Consider the following 17,040-nt stretch of genomic DNA (forward strand, 5'->3'; position numbering starts at 1 on the left):
GGTGCTGTTTTCAGTTAAATTAATTAGTTACTTTCTCACATGCATGTCTAGGCAATGGAAATTGCTTCTTCTAGGACTGCAGAAGAAAGGTCTAATCAAGATAAAGTAGATGAAGAGGTGAGTTTGTATTATTGTCTTAACTGACCTTTTTTGCAAGATTAATCTTTTCTTGTACCTATTCTTATCTGTTATTTACTTAATTGCACAGCAATCTTGATGAAGAAGGAAAAGCCATGTTGGGTAAAGACATATCCTGTCAGGGTGCTAGCCTGGCAGGGCAGTGCCCCGGGTAGTGGAAAGAAAGAGGTGTATAAAGGGAACTCTGTAGAACACACAAGAAAAATTACTTGGGTCACCATCCATTGGAGGATGCCATATTGCTCAATTATAAAGATAAGTCACAGACAACACAATATTAAGTGGCATCTCTTAGGGGATACCACACCTCCCATATACTTTAAGTAACCTGTAAGTGGTTACACTGAGGGAACAAGTTTATAAAGAGGGATGTGCTTCCACAGCCTCAGGGTTTTAATACAAGGCAGTCCCTTTGATAAATTCTAAAGCATTAGTGGCTGGCCCTTTAGGAAAGAATGAATCAGGAATATATTGAGACCTGGGCCCAGCTGATGGAGCTCAGTGAGGAAGTCTGCAGGACTTCCTAGGGAGCATTCTTGATGCTGTAAGTTGTTCTGGAGATTATTACAGACGTATCTTCAAATGTAGGTATAAAGCCAACCTTTGACAAGAAAGCTTTTGAGCATGGGAGTTGGGAGAGTAACTGGGTGTTGCTAGGAGGGGAAGTAATTTGGACAGTTGCACAAAGATGTTAAGTGTGTTGCCTGTTTATTGTATTATTCTTGCATTCTGTACTTTTTCCACAAATATCACTCCTGGCATCATTCTGTGTTTAATAATCCCTTTATCTATACTAATAAAAGTCAAAGCCCTCACTGACTGACTGACTGACTGACTGACTGACTGATTCACTCACTCACTCACTCACTCACTCATCACTAATTCTCCAACTTCCCGTGTTGGTAGAAGGCTGAAATTTGGCAGGCTCATTCCTTACAGCTTACTTGCAAAAGTTAGGCAGGTTTTATTTCGAAATTTTACGCGTAACGGTCATAACTGGAACCTACTTACGTACATATATGCAGCCATAGCCTGCAGCTCGGTCACCGTGTGAGGCAGAGTTGCGTCCCTCATTGTCACGCCTCCCACGTAATTGAGTGCCTACCCATATAAGGCCGTCCGTCAGCAGAAATCCAATAGACACACTGCCGCTAAATATTCGCGGGTGAAGGACTGTGCTTATGCAAACGAAGATGAGATGGTCAGGGATAGAATAGTGTTTGGCACAAACTCAGCAAAAGTGCGAGAGAAACTTTTAAGTGCCGGGTTTCAGCTAACATTAAATAAGCCATGGACATCACAAGATCCCATGACATTGCACAAGCACAGCTGAAAACCTTCGACGCATGTACTTCGAGCGGCTCATTTGAACTGACTATGGACGCAGTGCGCAGAGAACAAGCAAGAGCTCCAAAGAGGGCTGAACAAAAAACGCATTACACAATTGAGAAGGCAGCAAAAGAATATGAAGCGAGTGACGCATACAAGCATATTCATAAGTGCAGCTATCGCGGAAACAAAGCACGGTGTAAACCTTAAATTTAAATTAAGTTCATAGACACGCTGCCGCTGGCATTTGTCATGCCTACGACGAATACGATATTCGCGAGATACAAGTTTAATGAGAAGACGCATTGCCGGGTCGTAGCTAACATTAAATAAAGCCGTGGACATCGCTAGATCGCACGAGATAGCACAAGCACAGCTGAGAACCTTCGATGCATGTACTCCGAGCTGCTCACGTGAACTGATTTTGCACGACTGGGAAAGGTAAACCTGTGCATGCAGCGTGTGATGTCTCAGATAAAGAGGAAGATGAGCTGCTTATTGATGCTGTAGGAAACGAACAACCCTGTGACAATGAACAAGCCTTTGTACACATATCAATAGGAAAGCAAGGTGTAAAGCTTAAGTTTAAATTGCGTTCATAGACACGCTGCTGCTAAATATTTGCAGGCAAATCCACAACTTAATACCAGGAATGCCTGTTAAACATCTTAGATTCACGAGTACCGATTTGAGTAGTGAACACTTCGATGAATGAAACCTGTTATCTTTACAACGGTTGACAAACACGGAATAACCTGAACACAACACATCCTCCAAATACGAACCTGATTGAAAGAAATAATAATAATCAAATCCTTGATGACAGCAACACTCATAACAGGGACAAAACAATTACATTGACAGTCATGTTACGTTATTTTTAAAATGTTTCCTTTTCTTTTTCATAACTTCTTTAACACACTACTTCTCCGCTGCGAAGTGCGGGTGTTTTGCTAGTGTAGTATAAAGTTGTGTCTTTTATGTATTTTTTCAGAGTGAGATTAGCACACAGAGGTGCTTTGTCATAATATATTTGCTTCTGAATTAATACAGATGCACTGAAGTTGCATTGCATAATTTATAATAAAATATTATATCATCATAAGGTTTATTTTTCCCTGAAATTTGATTTATAGTTGATCCATTCATGTCTTGTATCCATAAGGAGTTGGCTCCATTCTTTTCCCTGATGCAGCAATTGTTGACCAATCAGAATTATGAGTTTCAGAAATGGGTGGCAATTTGAAACATTTGGTGTTCACCCTGCATTTACTTGTCCTAGTTAGGCTTGTATTCTGCAGCATGTGTTGGGTAGACCAGGTATCATTTCTCAGGTAGTTATCTCATGCAACTTCTGGAAATTCCCAGGAGCCTCCAGACAAACCCAAAAATCTCCCTGTAGTGCAATATTTTTCAACCTTTCCCATGTCATGACCCACCTGGGTTGTCCTCCTTGCTGAATCGAGCATGACATTCGGAGGGGGATGGGGGATCAAGCACAATCATTGGAGTGGCAGAGTTTGTCTTGATTCTTCCCCCACTAGGTGGTAACTGGTACACCTCTCAGGGAATACACCTGTGTAGCATCCTCACAGCTTTCCTAGACCACTTTAACTAACTTCTTTCAGTTTATGGTCATAGGCAAGGATGGTACTATTGGTTGACATGCACATCAGAAGCTTTGTCCAATTCTATCACAAGAGTCTAGTACAACTTTAGTGTGTCTGAAGTTTCTTTTCAAATTATTTTGAGACATTCTCCAGTCCTCTCTTCTGAACACAATCACAAGGTGATTCTAACCTACAGGACGAAAGCAACTCTCTTCTTAAGGAGGACCTTGATGTAAATGTGTTAATTCTTGCTCTGACAGCATCCCACTTGGTCTGCTCCATTGTGAGTCTAGGATTACAATCTAACAAAGCCAAAAGAAATGTATCACTCTCAAACAGCAGAGTGGCTACACTCAAGACCTGTAGAGTGGAAGAGCTACATGCTTTGGCTGCACTGTCACATTCTATGGATAAAAATCACATACAGTTAAGCAGATGATGCCTCCCTTGCAGAGTCCTACACCCATTTTAAACAGAGAAATTTTAATGAAAAGTAGGCAATATCACAGACAAATATCTGTGTATGTTCAGAGAGTTATTCCACTGTTCCATGGTCAAAGATGAATCCACATTTCCTTGCAGGATCTGAAGTTTGATTGACAGCTGGGTGGTTTGCTGAAAAGTCAGCTCCATGTTGTTCGTTCATTTTTTTAAACCACCAGAGTAACTAATCACAACCAGTGCCTTCCTGGTGGGAGTGTTAATCAGTTTGAAGAGTCATTCAGAATGCTTCTTACTTCTCTTGAAAAATCTATCCAGTCTAGGTAATGCTTCCCTACCCACTATGCAATATTCTTCCAATTCTTTCTTTTCTTAGTCTATTGAAAGGTTTACCAAGGTCTCTTTGAGACTATTCTGATAATATTGCATGGAAAGTTTCTTTAACTTTAAAGTGAAGCTGTGGCAGACACTGTGTACTTTTACTGTACGACATAGTTCTTTGCAGTTATTTTCACTACTGAAACCTTAACCAGAGTCCATTCAGAGTTCTTTTACTTGACTCGGAGAAACTCTTCCTCAGATTGGTGTACAACTGATCCTAAACTGAGGTGTCTGCAATCATTACCAGGGTATCTTTACTATACATTTGGATCCTATAGATCTTTCCAACAATTAATCTGAGCCATCTCAACGTCAAGCGGTGATGCAGCACTTTTGTTTACCTAATTGTCCAGGATGTATGGATTTAGATTAGATCACATGACTACAAATTTGGTTTTTGCTTTTTAGCTAAGTAGTCTGATAATAAGTAGATTTATAAGTAGCCACACTCCTGTTCAAACATGGTATGTGTTAAGGACTGTTTATATCTGAAATTTGAATCTAATACCATCTCATTCAGGTCATTCCTCCCAAATGTATATTAAATATCTATTTTTTATTCAAAGTATGAACACAAGCTTTCCTAGTAAAATTAATGTTTTTTTTCCCTGAGAGGCCCCTGCAGGTGTGCCAATAGTTTAGTTTGAATTTGTAAAGTTTTGTTGTATAAGATATTTAGACTGTTTTTACTTTATTAGATGCACCCACTTCATATCAAAGTGCTCACGTATTTGTTTTCAGAACCTCCATAAATTGTTTTAGTGTAGCCTTTGTTGACTCCTATAGCAATTGTATAATAACAGATGATAGATTTTACTCCAAATAGCACCTTCAGTTTCATCCCATAGATGATCAGTTAGATTGAAATCTTCGAACCAGGGGGTGGGGTCAGTGCATTTAAACAAATTTATTTCGTGAAATACAACTTTCCTAGTCTGAACAATCTGCTCCTAGATGTTTGCAAGCTGCCAAGTACACATGCACCTGATGGGCATGATGTTTAAATACCATGTGACGTTAACATGTTACTCTTATTAAAGGGGCCAGTGGGTAACGTGAAAAAACACCTTTAAACAGTACACCTCTCTCACCAGCTTGGATTACATGTGCTATTTTAAAAATCATTAATAACTAGTGCCTAATCAGTTCCTTAAAACATGTGTCAATTTAGATTTTCTTTATTGAGTAGTACATTGTATGTTGAATTCCCTAATGAACATAAGCAATATGAGTAACTATCTAAATATGTTTAAAATGGAGTCCTACCAATTATAAGGATCATGAGTTCAAGCCTTTTATTTTTTTCTGTCTTATTTTGATAGATACATACTAATCTGGTTTATTTTTAACTATATTGATTTCTCACATTCTTCAGCTCATGTTACGCAGTATGTTAGAAAAATCAAAAAATGTTTTATTAATGCTTCACTTTGATTAAAATGTTAACACTTTAAATGACTTACAAATATAAGGGGACATTTTGGAAATTATTATTTCTGTCTCTTTCTGCAGAGACATAGTTACGTTTTCTAACTTGCTTATCATATTCAGGGTTACAGAGGCCTGAATTTTCCCCAGAATTGTTAGGGGTAAAGGTAGTAAGCACCCTGGACAGGGGCACTAGTCCGCTGAAGGGCAAATGTACACACACACACACCAACACTCATTCTTTTGGTATCGATTTAGAATATACAATACAATACCATGCAGTTTATTTTTGTACAGCCCAAAATCACACAAGGAGTGCCGCAGTGGGCTTTAACAGGCCCTGCCTCTTGACAGCCCCCCAACCTTGACTCTGAGAAGACAAGGAACAACTCCCAAAAACCCAGTAGGGAAAAAATGGAAGAAACCTCGGGAAAGGCAGTTCAAAGAGAGACCCCTTTCCAGGTAGGTTGGGCGTGCAGTGGGTGTCAAAAAGAAGGGGGTAGATATATATATATAGTTGCCATGCTATGTCACAACATTAAGCTAAACATCTAATGTGGTACTATTTTGATTATGCATTTTCTCGTGTTTTATATATTGTTTCTGGAATTTATGTAGGTTTTTAAAAAGGCTTACATTCCAAGAACACTGAATGAAGTGAGTAACTATGAAAGAGACTTTGACCTTCTGATGAAAGCAAAAGAGGAGGATGCAACCTTGAATGCACTAGATGACAATGTAAGTTTTGTTTTCCTCTGCATTTCTGCTGAAATATTTAAAACAATCTGTAGGCCTCACCAATTTTAATGCAAGTAGTTATGAAAATAATGGTTGCAAATAAAGTTTGATGGGTGGGATTTTGTCTTACCTTATAGAAATTCTTCAACCAAAAATTATATATACATATTTTTTATATGTTACATACCCCATGTAGTTTGTAGTGATGACCAAGAAAAACTTTTCATTTCACGTTTTTATGCATAATGGAGAGAAAAATGTTTATGATATAATAGGGTAACATGTAAAAACCATATTTTCTGTGTGGAGTATTCCTTTAAGATTGCCATGTTTATCAGAAACATAATGATGCTTACATGTCTATACTTTCACACTTTTTACTTCAATAAATGTTTTCTGTCAATTCTTTTATCATGATCTGTGTCACGCTGAAGGTTTCATTCATATTTTATTGATAAAGCCATTGTTAAAGAGGTATTGAATTTATATGTTTAATCATTTATTAATAGTTGCATTAGTTTTCAATTATCTAAAATCTAACTGGCTTGACTGTTATTTTTGAAAATCTGAAACAGAATAGAATCAGTTTCTCTTGCTCATTTTCAAGCTTGAGTAACAAAGTTTAACATTTTTTTTTTAAATTTCAGCATAGATTGCTGCTCCCTGGTGGCCACAGTCTGAACTGAAATCTAGTCCATGTATTAAGTTGTGTAAATGTTGTTTTTGTTTGAACTTTTAGAAAATCTTAATCACTTAGCAGCAGTGAAAGGATGTACGCATCAATACATATGTAGAGTTTTTCATTAAATAGTTAGGATTTGTTGCATCAGTATTGCATAATAAAATACATATAAAGACATACAGGGAAAACTTGGGGATTGATGACAGTATTGACAAAAAACCTCAGACTGTTCCAGTGTGATGCTGACGCTGCACTTGGATCCTTTTAAGAGTGGCAAAGACTTCACTTTAACCTCCTTAGCATTATGTTTACCAACGGAAAAATAATTCAAAAATGCTGAATTTTTTTCAACAGTAAAAAAAAAAATTACATGTAATAGAAATATGTAAATACCAAAATGACAACATTAAAACAGAAGGAAAGGTGTGTCTAGTGTCCACTGCTGTACTGATATAGATTTAGTACGCATCCTTTGTTTGATATGTTTTGAGACACAGTAGAATCCTGTTTCTTTGTACACTATTATAATATTTTTTTTCTGTTGCTTAAGCATGAGATGGAAGAATGTCAGTGCTTGGATTGCAAGTTTAATGTGCCCCATGTGTTATTGTAGGCTACCACAGCACAAGGCTTAGTGACACAATTGACAGTTGTTGCATTGTAAACAGTGCTTAGGAGACTTGCATCTTTCACTTGATTACAGTCATTTTGGGGATGTCTCTGTTATTTTAGTCATACAGTGCTGTATGCATCAGTTTGATTACCCATGTCAACATCTGATAATCAATAGGCCTGGGTAAAAATTTAGATTTTTCTAAATAATCATTATTTTTCATTTAAACAATTCTATATTTATTCTTAAAGTCGCAAGATCAATCTTGTGAACATCTGTTCTGTTCAATTACTGTAATGCACCTGTTAAGACTTTCAACGGAAAAAGCATTTTACTTCTTCACATAAAATGATGTGTCCCCTTTAACTAAAAGTGCATTGGTAAAGAACAACTGGGTAAGAGCAAAGCCATATGTAAGCTATGCAGCTTAGTAGTTAATTATTGTTGAAACACAGCAAATTTGAGAATTCACTTATCCCGGTATGACTCAGAAACTTGTCTCAGTTGATATCCAATCGAGTAGAGTCTGCACTGGAGACTGTTTAGCTGCAAGTCTCCGTTTAAGTCACCTCAAAACGATTCAATAGCAGTTTTTATCTGTAAAGATAACATTTGCTAAAGATAAGTGATCTTACTAGTGCTTCACCTGGCAAAGCAAGAGGGCAGTTGTTGGAATTTTCAGAGGAGCCTGTGATACAAAGTGATTGTGTGCTCAAAGAAACTGACTTGAAGTACTTCTAAAATAGTGACATTAACATTCACTGTGGCCAATTCTTTTTATTTTATGTTCCATTCATTCAGTGCCACTGTCAACAAACATCACCTGTACATCCTTGTTTCAAGAAGCTTCCTTTTTGTCCAAGGACTGTCAGGACACATTTTCTAGACTGATTAACTTGACTGCTATAAGTGAGCCACTGAAGATATGTGTAACTTGTAGAATTATAGAAAGACACAAGTCTCCCGGCTGTATCTTTAATTTCAACTAATTCAAGATTATTTTAAATGTCCAATAGGGGGTTAAATTTGGCAAACAGTTTAGTTGAAGGGTGTCTGCATGATGATTCATAGCACAGGAATAGTTTATTGAATAGCATGTATTATTTAAGAAGCAATGTTTGATTATTTTACATTTATTACTATTTATAAAGTTGATTCCATTGCATTGCCTTAAAACAAGGAGCCCCAGTAATATGTGTGGACTCTAATGTAGTGATACATACTGTATGTTGCTTAAGTTAAGGTTTGAATGAGTGCAGTGCTGATATTTTACTCCACATCTTCCGAATATGGATGTTAACAGTTCATTACTAATCAATTTTTTCTTCTTAAATGTCATTTCATTGTTATGCACATGTTAGAAAGTCACTATATAGACACCCCTAAAATAAATTGTTTTTGTAATTTGTCACATTTATATTATGTTCTCTCTGCATGGTTGAGTCATTTCTAAAAAAAAATCCACCATTTCAAATATATCAGTGCATGTTAATTCAGTCAAGTTAAACTTGATATCAAATCAAATTGGGGCATTGAGAATCAGAATCGAATTTAATCGAGACATCAGTTCTGATACCCAGCCCTAGTCATTACTATCACTTGATTCAACTAATTTTTTAGTTTCAGATTGGCCTTACAGATTCTTATTTACATGCCATTGTGTTTTGATTGACATCCCCTGCGCCCACAACTCATGAATGAGTATTTGTTAGCAAGTTACCTTAGAGTGGCAAAACACAGCATAATGTTATTTTGTCCTTATGAGAACAGAAGAACACTGTCCTAGGAGTTATTCTAACTTAACATTGTAAAGTGGATCCTTACGCATCACCCCAAGTCTGACTTGAGAATAATCTATAATATAGAATTCTGAGCCCGAGTCATGCTTGGGGTTAACGCCGATGAGGTTAATACTTGGTGACATTTTAGGTATCTATAGCAGCTGTTTATTTACATAATTTTTAGCAAAACAAATTGCTTAAAAATGTTTAAACTTTTTTTTATGAAAATGATAAACATGTCTCATTCTATAGATCATTTCCCGGATTTGTTTTCGAATTAGTTCCTAGCAACTGTGCCTGATTTTCTAGTGCATTAAAAGAGTACAATTTGAAGATACAAATTTTCCAAATTTGTAACTTCATGTGTATTTATCTTTTGTAGAATCTACAAAGAGAAGTATTTGCAAAAATTGTAAGGCATAATCTGCTTCTGTAACTCCCAGGGAATAAATACCCAGTTTACATGCATGCATGTGTGATCTGTTTTTAAAAATCATCAAAAAATATCAATTTAAAAATATTTCTTTAATAGTGCATTAAAACTTGGTTATCCTTTTCCAAAATGTATACATTTCAACACCATTTTTAGCTCAATGAGCAATGACTTTCTACTGATTTGTGATCCATTTTCAATGAATGCTGCTGCTGATTTTAAATCCAGTGCTAACATGTTGTATATGTTACTTTGCAGATTCTGTACCAGACCGTGACAGGGCTTAAGAAAGATTTGTCTGGAGTGCAAAGGGTAATGTAATTAATCACAGTGCCTGTTTGGTACTAGCTTTTAACCTCTCCAGGAAATATTTGACCTTGTAGGTAATGTGAACATCATTTTATGTACTAGAGAAATGGTCCGCTTTAGTACTTTCTTTTTCTGTTTTTTGCTGATTGTTAATCTTTGCAAAGACAGATGATTTTTTGTTTTTTTTTTTACAAGTATTTTCTTACTTTAAGAGTAATAATATGTAATATAAAGATTTTTTAAACTCCATTTGGTGGTGGAAGAAATTTTATGGGAGACATTAATTAAATTTTCATTAGAATGCATATATATCCATATTAAGCACTTTGAGCTACTTTTTGTATGAAAATGTGCTATATAAATAAATGTTGTTGTACCCAAAATCAGTTTCAAATTATTCAGGTGCTTATTAGGTTGTTTTTATGAGTAAGGTTAAAAGTGCTGTTTCGAAATTGTTATTTTGATCACTTTAAATGCTTATCAAGATCCATTTAAAACTACAGTCTATAGACATAATAAATTGCTAAGTTTGATTTACTTGAAGTACCTAAAACATTAAATCATAAAAAATACAAAGTTTTGTTTTTCACCTGAATTAATTCTATCTGGGATCTTCCATTATTTTGTTGATTTCCTATGTAGCCTAATATTTTAAGTCGATTCTTTCTCTGTTTAGGTGCCTGCAATCCTGGAAGAAAGAATAAGTGGCTCTGAAAGCTCCGAGTCTGAAGAAGGAAGTTTGCAGTCAGATACTGAGGAATGTGCAAAAGAGCCAAATGATCAAGAATTGCATCAAAATATAGACAAAAAGGTATTTTAATGAAAATAATTCCTTAGTCTGTCTCATATGTGTATATGTACATATATATGGAAAACTGACTGACTCCCTCATCAACAAAAACACTATTTCCAAGTTAATTAACTCTTTGAGGGCTGAATATTTTTTCCAAAAAACAGTTTTCTGTTAAGCACAAAAAGCAGTGGTTTCACACAGAAATCAACATAAACTGTCTGTTGCTGCGTGCTGTGGCCGCCAGATCACCAGCAATGTGCAGTAGGCTGGCTGCCAGGCTGTCTTTGCATGGTAGTGGTGGCAGCGGCAGTCATGGTCTCAATGCATCACAATCTGGTTTGTACCACTTGTCATTGTAAGTGGCAGTCCTCCCAGTGGCCACCAGGTGGTGCACCAACTCCCCAAACACCCGACCCAACAGGCACAAGTCCAGCACAACACATATCTATTTTGGATGTGGGAAATGTTTCCCAAGTCTGCCACCTGCATAGCATAGTATAGTATAAAACACAAGCACAGTCAAAAAACTTTGTCTCCTCTCTCTGTCTTGTCTTTCTCTCTTCTTTCAACTCCACTCCTTCTCCAGTAAGCCTTGTGCTGTTACTCTTGACTCTGGCTCCCCAAATAAGGTGAGGCAATTCTTTTCAGTGCTGCACCTGGGAGCACTTCAGGTGGCCCATCAGTATTATCTGGAAGTACTCACAGGTGTGGTGGAAACCCAAAGTAAGGCTCTGAAGTTCCCCCTGGCAGCCCCCACAGAACCCAACAGGGCTGTACCAAACTCCAACTCCCATGAAGCCTCGCGGGAATCCTAGGAGCTGCTGCAACCTGGATGGGCTGCCATCTAATGCTCTAGGGGAGGCAGTGTCCTGTGCACATCTGCTCCTCTGGTCCTTCCAGTATATAAGCATCCTGGATTTCTCCTGAAAATTTCCTTTGAAGATGTCAGCTCTTTCCCATCCCTGCTTAACTGTCTAAGCAAGATCCTCTTTTTCCTTGGCCACTCCAAACTCCTCCCATGCCCGAGGACCTTTGCTTCCTCAATCACTTTTCCAGCAGTCCTGTTAGCCTGTTGGTACCTCTGAAACAAGTAAGTAGATTCCAAAGGGAACATTTCCTTGAAAGTCACCTTCTTCAGTGTCATGGATTCCTCCACCTTTGTTTCCCTATCTGGCCTACACTCCTCACTTCAAATACAACTAACCACCAAGTGGTGATCAGTTGACAGTTATGTCTCTCTCTTCACCTGAATGTCCAGAACATATGGTCTTGGCTTGAATAACACAACTAGAAAGTCCATCATTGACCTTCAAACCATAGTGTCTGGTACCAGGTACAATTATGAGTCTCCTTGTGTTTGAACTTGTTATTTGTTATGGAAAAGCGACAAGCACTGAAACCCAATAACAACTCACCATTCTAGTTCTTATCCGGGAGGCTGTTCCTCCCAATCATGCACCTTCAGGTATATTAGTCATTCCCAACATGAGCATTAAAATCAAGCAGTAAGACTACAGAGACTTGGTGTGGCATCCTTTCAAGCACTTCACCCACCTTCTTTAAGAAGGCTGAATACCTAGAACAAATGTTTGGTGCATACACACAAACAACAGTCAGAGTTTTCCTTTCTGTGACTCATAGCCACATTGAGGTAACCCTCTTGTCCATCGGAGAAAACTCCCAGTTGCATAGCTCTCAACCAGGGACTTGTGTGTATCCATACATGGGAACATCAGAGTAGGAGAGAAACAGCCACAAGTGAAAAAGTTTGTTTCCAGAACCTATGCTATGTTTGAAGGTGAAACCAAACTATATCTTTCCCATATCCCGCACCAGCCCAGTCTCCTTCACCGCTACAGACATAATCTTCCAAGTTCCAAAAGCCAGTTTAGGGTAGGGTTGCTAGGGTTCAGTCCACTAGGTCGTTCCTACTGGTGCCCACCACTAAAACGGCATTACAACTGACCTTCACCATTTGTTTTACACGTGGTAAGCCTACAAGATGGCTCCACATCACCAATTTAGGGTTATTCCAACCACCAGTTCACACTCACCGGTGAATACTGGCTCCAGAAAAGGTCCCGGTAACCCTCTTCCAAACAGGAGTCATTGTGGACCATTCTTTGTCTGTCTTTCAGCCCAAACCTGTTTGCTAAGGAGTACCCTACCAAGAGCAGATAAAGAAGAGCATCTTCAGATGAACTAGGTCTGAGTATCATTAAAGTGCACAAGCCCCAACACCACATTATATTGACAGTCCAGGGTGGAGGATATATCAATATTTAGTGATAAAGCCTCCCCCACAATAGAAAAACTAAATACCCTTTGAAGGATTTGATTGTTAAAAACATATCTGCTTTTTTGTTAATCCTCTTACTAAGCTGTCAGCATTTTCCCAGGTAAAGTAAATTTAAACATAATACAGTTAGACCTAACCACCTGAAATTAGTATAGCATTCTCTGCTTATTTGCCCTGTCTACAAATTGTTAGTGTGTTGTATTGACACCATAAAATACATATATTAAAAAATGAGAGACAACGGACAGGGCTGAAATACATGGGGAAAGCACGATCGAAGGTGAAAAAGATGACCCTGTTTGGAGTGAAGGTAATAAGACACCATAAAGTTGGTCTTGTACCTGTGATGGATGGATGGATGGACAGACTTGAGGCTTAGTGGGAGGTGGGGGTTGGGGATTGTGGTAAGGGCTTGTTGAGGTGGCTGATGGGATTTTCCACTGCCACAAGGTACTGTATTGTAAGGTGGACAAACAGTTGCACTTGTAAGAAACATTTGTAGGAATGAATTATAAATGAGAACTTTATAAAATGTGGGCAGCTATGATTACATATTGATTAGTTCATTTACCCCATTAACTCCAATAAAGTGAGTTTCTTACCTAGTCCCAAATTCATGTGGGTTAGGTTGATTGGCAACTTTAAATTGCCTGTGAGTATATGTCTGAATCTGGGGCTTTACATGACAATCAAGACTGTAGGCAAGAGAATGGCTTTCCCAACTCAGTTTTTCTCACTAAACCAAATTTAAAGACATTTGTCCTTAAAATGGTGGGAAAAATTACTCATCTGTATTATTCTTTACAGGCAAACTCAAGGCATATTAAAAATATATTTGCAAAATGCTGAATTGCAAACATGTATGAACAAACACATGTTTGCTTGAAAAACATGACTTGGCAATTTCACAGTTAAGACCATTTATTAGGATTCCCAGGAAGCTGCTATCTTGACTTAGATATAGCCTAGCATTTACAATGTCTGTGACATCCAAAAGCCTTGCTTAAAAAAAGACCATCTCAAAGTCAACAATCAAAGTGAACTTCATCGTCATCACAACCATTTACAGTACAAGTATACAGATAGTCAAAATTGCGAAGCTCAGGGTCCACAGTGTAACAACATGACGTGTAAATAATAAATTTAAAAATAGAATTAAAATTTTAATTTAAAATTAAAACACAAGACATTGTGCAAAGACAAGACAAAGAAGTAGCAGCAATATTGACGTGTAGTTAGCAATATGAACATTGTGCAGTGTATGGAATTTGCCATCTAGATACATAAATATAGTCAATAGATATGTAATATAATAAATAAACAATAATAGATATAGATAATACAGAAATTATCAGTGTATGATGATAGTTGTTTAAGACGTGTAAACTATGACAGGTCAGAATGTTTCACAGCAGAAGGATTTTCAGTTCTTTTCTATATGCACACTAGTCTTTGCTGGAAAGTGGCTTTCATGTATAAAAGTTCTGTTTTTAGAGGTGGTTGAAGCAGTAAGATCCTGGGGGCAGCATGGTGTTAAGGAGTCTGACAGCTTGGGGGTAAAAACTCTCCTGCAGCCTGGCAGATCTGGCTTTGATGCTGTAGTATCTTCTCTTGGATGGCAGGAGTGTGAAAAGTCCATGTGAGGGGTATAAGGGGTCCTGCACAATGCTGCAGGCCTTGCAGACACTGCATTTGCAAAATATGTCCTGTAGTGAATGGAGAGGCACCCCAATAATGGTCTCTGCTGTCTTCACTATCCTTTGCAGGTGCTTGTGGTCAGATATGTTGCAGTTGCCATACCAGACAGTGATGCAGCTGGTCAGAACACTGTCAATGGTGCCTCTGTAGAACATGGTGAGGATGAAAGGGGGAAGACTTGCTCGTTTCAGCTGCCTCAGGATGTGTAGTCTCTGCTGGCCTTTCTTGATTAGTGATGAGGTGTTATGTGTCCACATAAGCTCCTCAGTTACGTGCACACCGAGGAACTTGGTACTCCTAACAGTCTCCTCATCTAAACCGTTGATGCTGAGTGGGATGTGGGCAAGATGTGATTTTCTGAAGTCCATGATTTTCTCTTTTGTCTTGTCAACATTGAGAGATAGTTATGGAGAGACAGAATACCTGGTCAGTGGAGGGAGGTGTTGATTTTCTTGCAGGCTCTTTGTTCTGCGCCTCAAACCATGTAAAGAAGTTGTATAGCTTATCTGGTAGGGAGGCGTCACCATCACTGCTGTGTGGGTTGGGCTTGTAATTGTCTGAATGCCCTGCCACATACCACATGTGTCTCTGGTGCTGCTGAATTGTTTGTTAATCCTCTGCGCGTATGCCCACTTAGCTCTCTTTATAGTGTGAGACAGGTTGGCTCTGGTCACCCTGAGGGTGGCCTCGTCTCCAGATCTGAAGGCAGCATTTCTGATCTTGAGCAGCTTGTGCACTTCTCTTGTCATCCAGGGCTTTTGGTTGGCTCTTGTGGTAACATCCTTGGTAACAGTAACAACCTCTATGCATTTGGAGATGTAGCCAGTCACAGAGTCTGTGTACTCCTCCAGATTGATGGAGTCACCATCCATAGCAGCCTCCCTGAAAATGTCTCAGTCTGTCAATTTAAAGCAGTCTTGGAGAGCTGAAACAGCACCACCCTGCCACACTCTGATGTTCTTGCAGGCTGGTTTAGTGTGCTTCATTAGGGACTTGTATGCAGAAACCATAAACAGGCTGATATGGTCTGAGTAGCCGAGGTGGGGGCATGGTAGGGCCTTGTGGGTGTCGGGAGCGCTCGTGTAAGCATTGTCCAGACAGCTTCCCTCTCTAGTAGCAAAGTTCACATTCTGGAAGAATTCTGGGAGAACTGACTTCAAGTTGGCATGATTGAAGTCTCCAGCAATAATGAAAAATGCCTCAGGGTGCTTCATTTGCAGTTTGCTGATGATATCGTAGAATTCCACTATCGCCTGGTTAGCATTTGCGCTAAGCAGGAGGTAGGTAGCAACCACCAGCAAGCAACTGTATTCAGTTGGCAGGTAGAAAGGCCGACACCTTACTGATAAAACCTCTATCAGCGGGGACCAGTGTCGCACAACTGAGACATTGTTCGTACACCACTCTCTGTTCACATAAACACATAGTTCCTCTAAACCCCACCCAAACCCCGGGGGTTTTACCGGACAAAAAGATGTCTCTGTCTGCTCGGAAGATGGTCAGTATGTCTGCTGGATGGCCGAGTCTACAATGTTATCCTGGAGTCATGTCACAGTGAAAATAAAGATGCAATAAGTCTGTCATTTCCCACTGCTTGGCCCGCTGCAGCTTTATATTATCCACCTTGTTGTCCAGTGATCGGAGGTTCGCAAGCAGAATGAACGATATCACAGGTCTGGTGGGGTTAGTTTTTAGCCTTGTGCTAACACCACCGCGTTTCTCACGTTTCTGCTTCTGACCGCTGTGCTTGTGTTTTCACCAGCTCAGCTTCTCGGGCTGCCAAAGTAAGCAAAGGCTACGGAGCGTCTCTGTCACTTCACTGGATATTTCGCTGCAGTTTTTTTGGAAATCGAGCAGGAATTGCTGCTCGTAAATGTATGTCTGCGTACTACTATCACTTAAATCTACTTATTTTCTTATACTACTGTAGTTGACAAAGACGAACAAAGATTAACACAAAATATCGCAGACTCGGGAGCTCTATAAGCCGCAGCCTGCATGGGCACCGCCATCTTCAGAGATGCAAATAAACAAATCATTAGTATTGTTATGTCTTGTTTAAAATTTAGACAGATTCTAGAATAAAGTACAGTAATCCCTCCTTGATCGCGGGGGTTGCGTTCCAGACCCCCCCGCGATAGGTGAAAATCCGTTAAGTAGAAACCATATGTTTGTATGGTTATTTTTATATATTTTAAGCCCTTATAAACTCTCCCACCCTGTTAACATTATTAGAGCCCTCTAGACATGAAATAACACCCTTTAGCCAAACGTTTAAACTGTGCTCCATGACAAGACAGAGATGACAGTTCTTTCTCACAATTAAAAGAATGCAAACATATCTTCAAAAGAGAGCCGTCAGGAGCA

At 38.7% G+C, this 17,040-nt stretch overlaps 1 protein-coding gene across 3 annotated transcripts in view; it reads left to right on the forward strand.

Annotated features, from left to right (window-relative positions):
• riok1 (RIO kinase 1 (yeast)) overlaps positions 1-17,040 on the forward strand; it is a 113,944-nt gene that overhangs the window by 91,386 nt on the left and 5,518 nt on the right. For all 3 annotated transcript variants that reach the window (XM_039753375.1, XM_039753372.1, XM_039753373.1), the window contains 4 exons: positions 52-117; positions 5,946-6,065; positions 9,833-9,886; positions 10,560-10,694. In XM_039753375.1, the coding sequence (XP_039609309.1) occupies positions 52-117; positions 5,946-6,065; positions 9,833-9,886; positions 10,560-10,694 (375 nt within the window). The remainder of the gene's footprint in view (positions 1-51; positions 118-5,945; positions 6,066-9,832; positions 9,887-10,559; positions 10,695-17,040) is intronic.

This window comes from Polypterus senegalus, chromosome 5, assembly GCF_016835505.1.
Source record: "Polypterus senegalus isolate Bchr_013 chromosome 5, ASM1683550v1, whole genome shotgun sequence".
In the NCBI taxonomy this organism is placed as follows: domain Eukaryota; kingdom Metazoa; phylum Chordata; class Cladistia; order Polypteriformes; family Polypteridae; genus Polypterus; species Polypterus senegalus.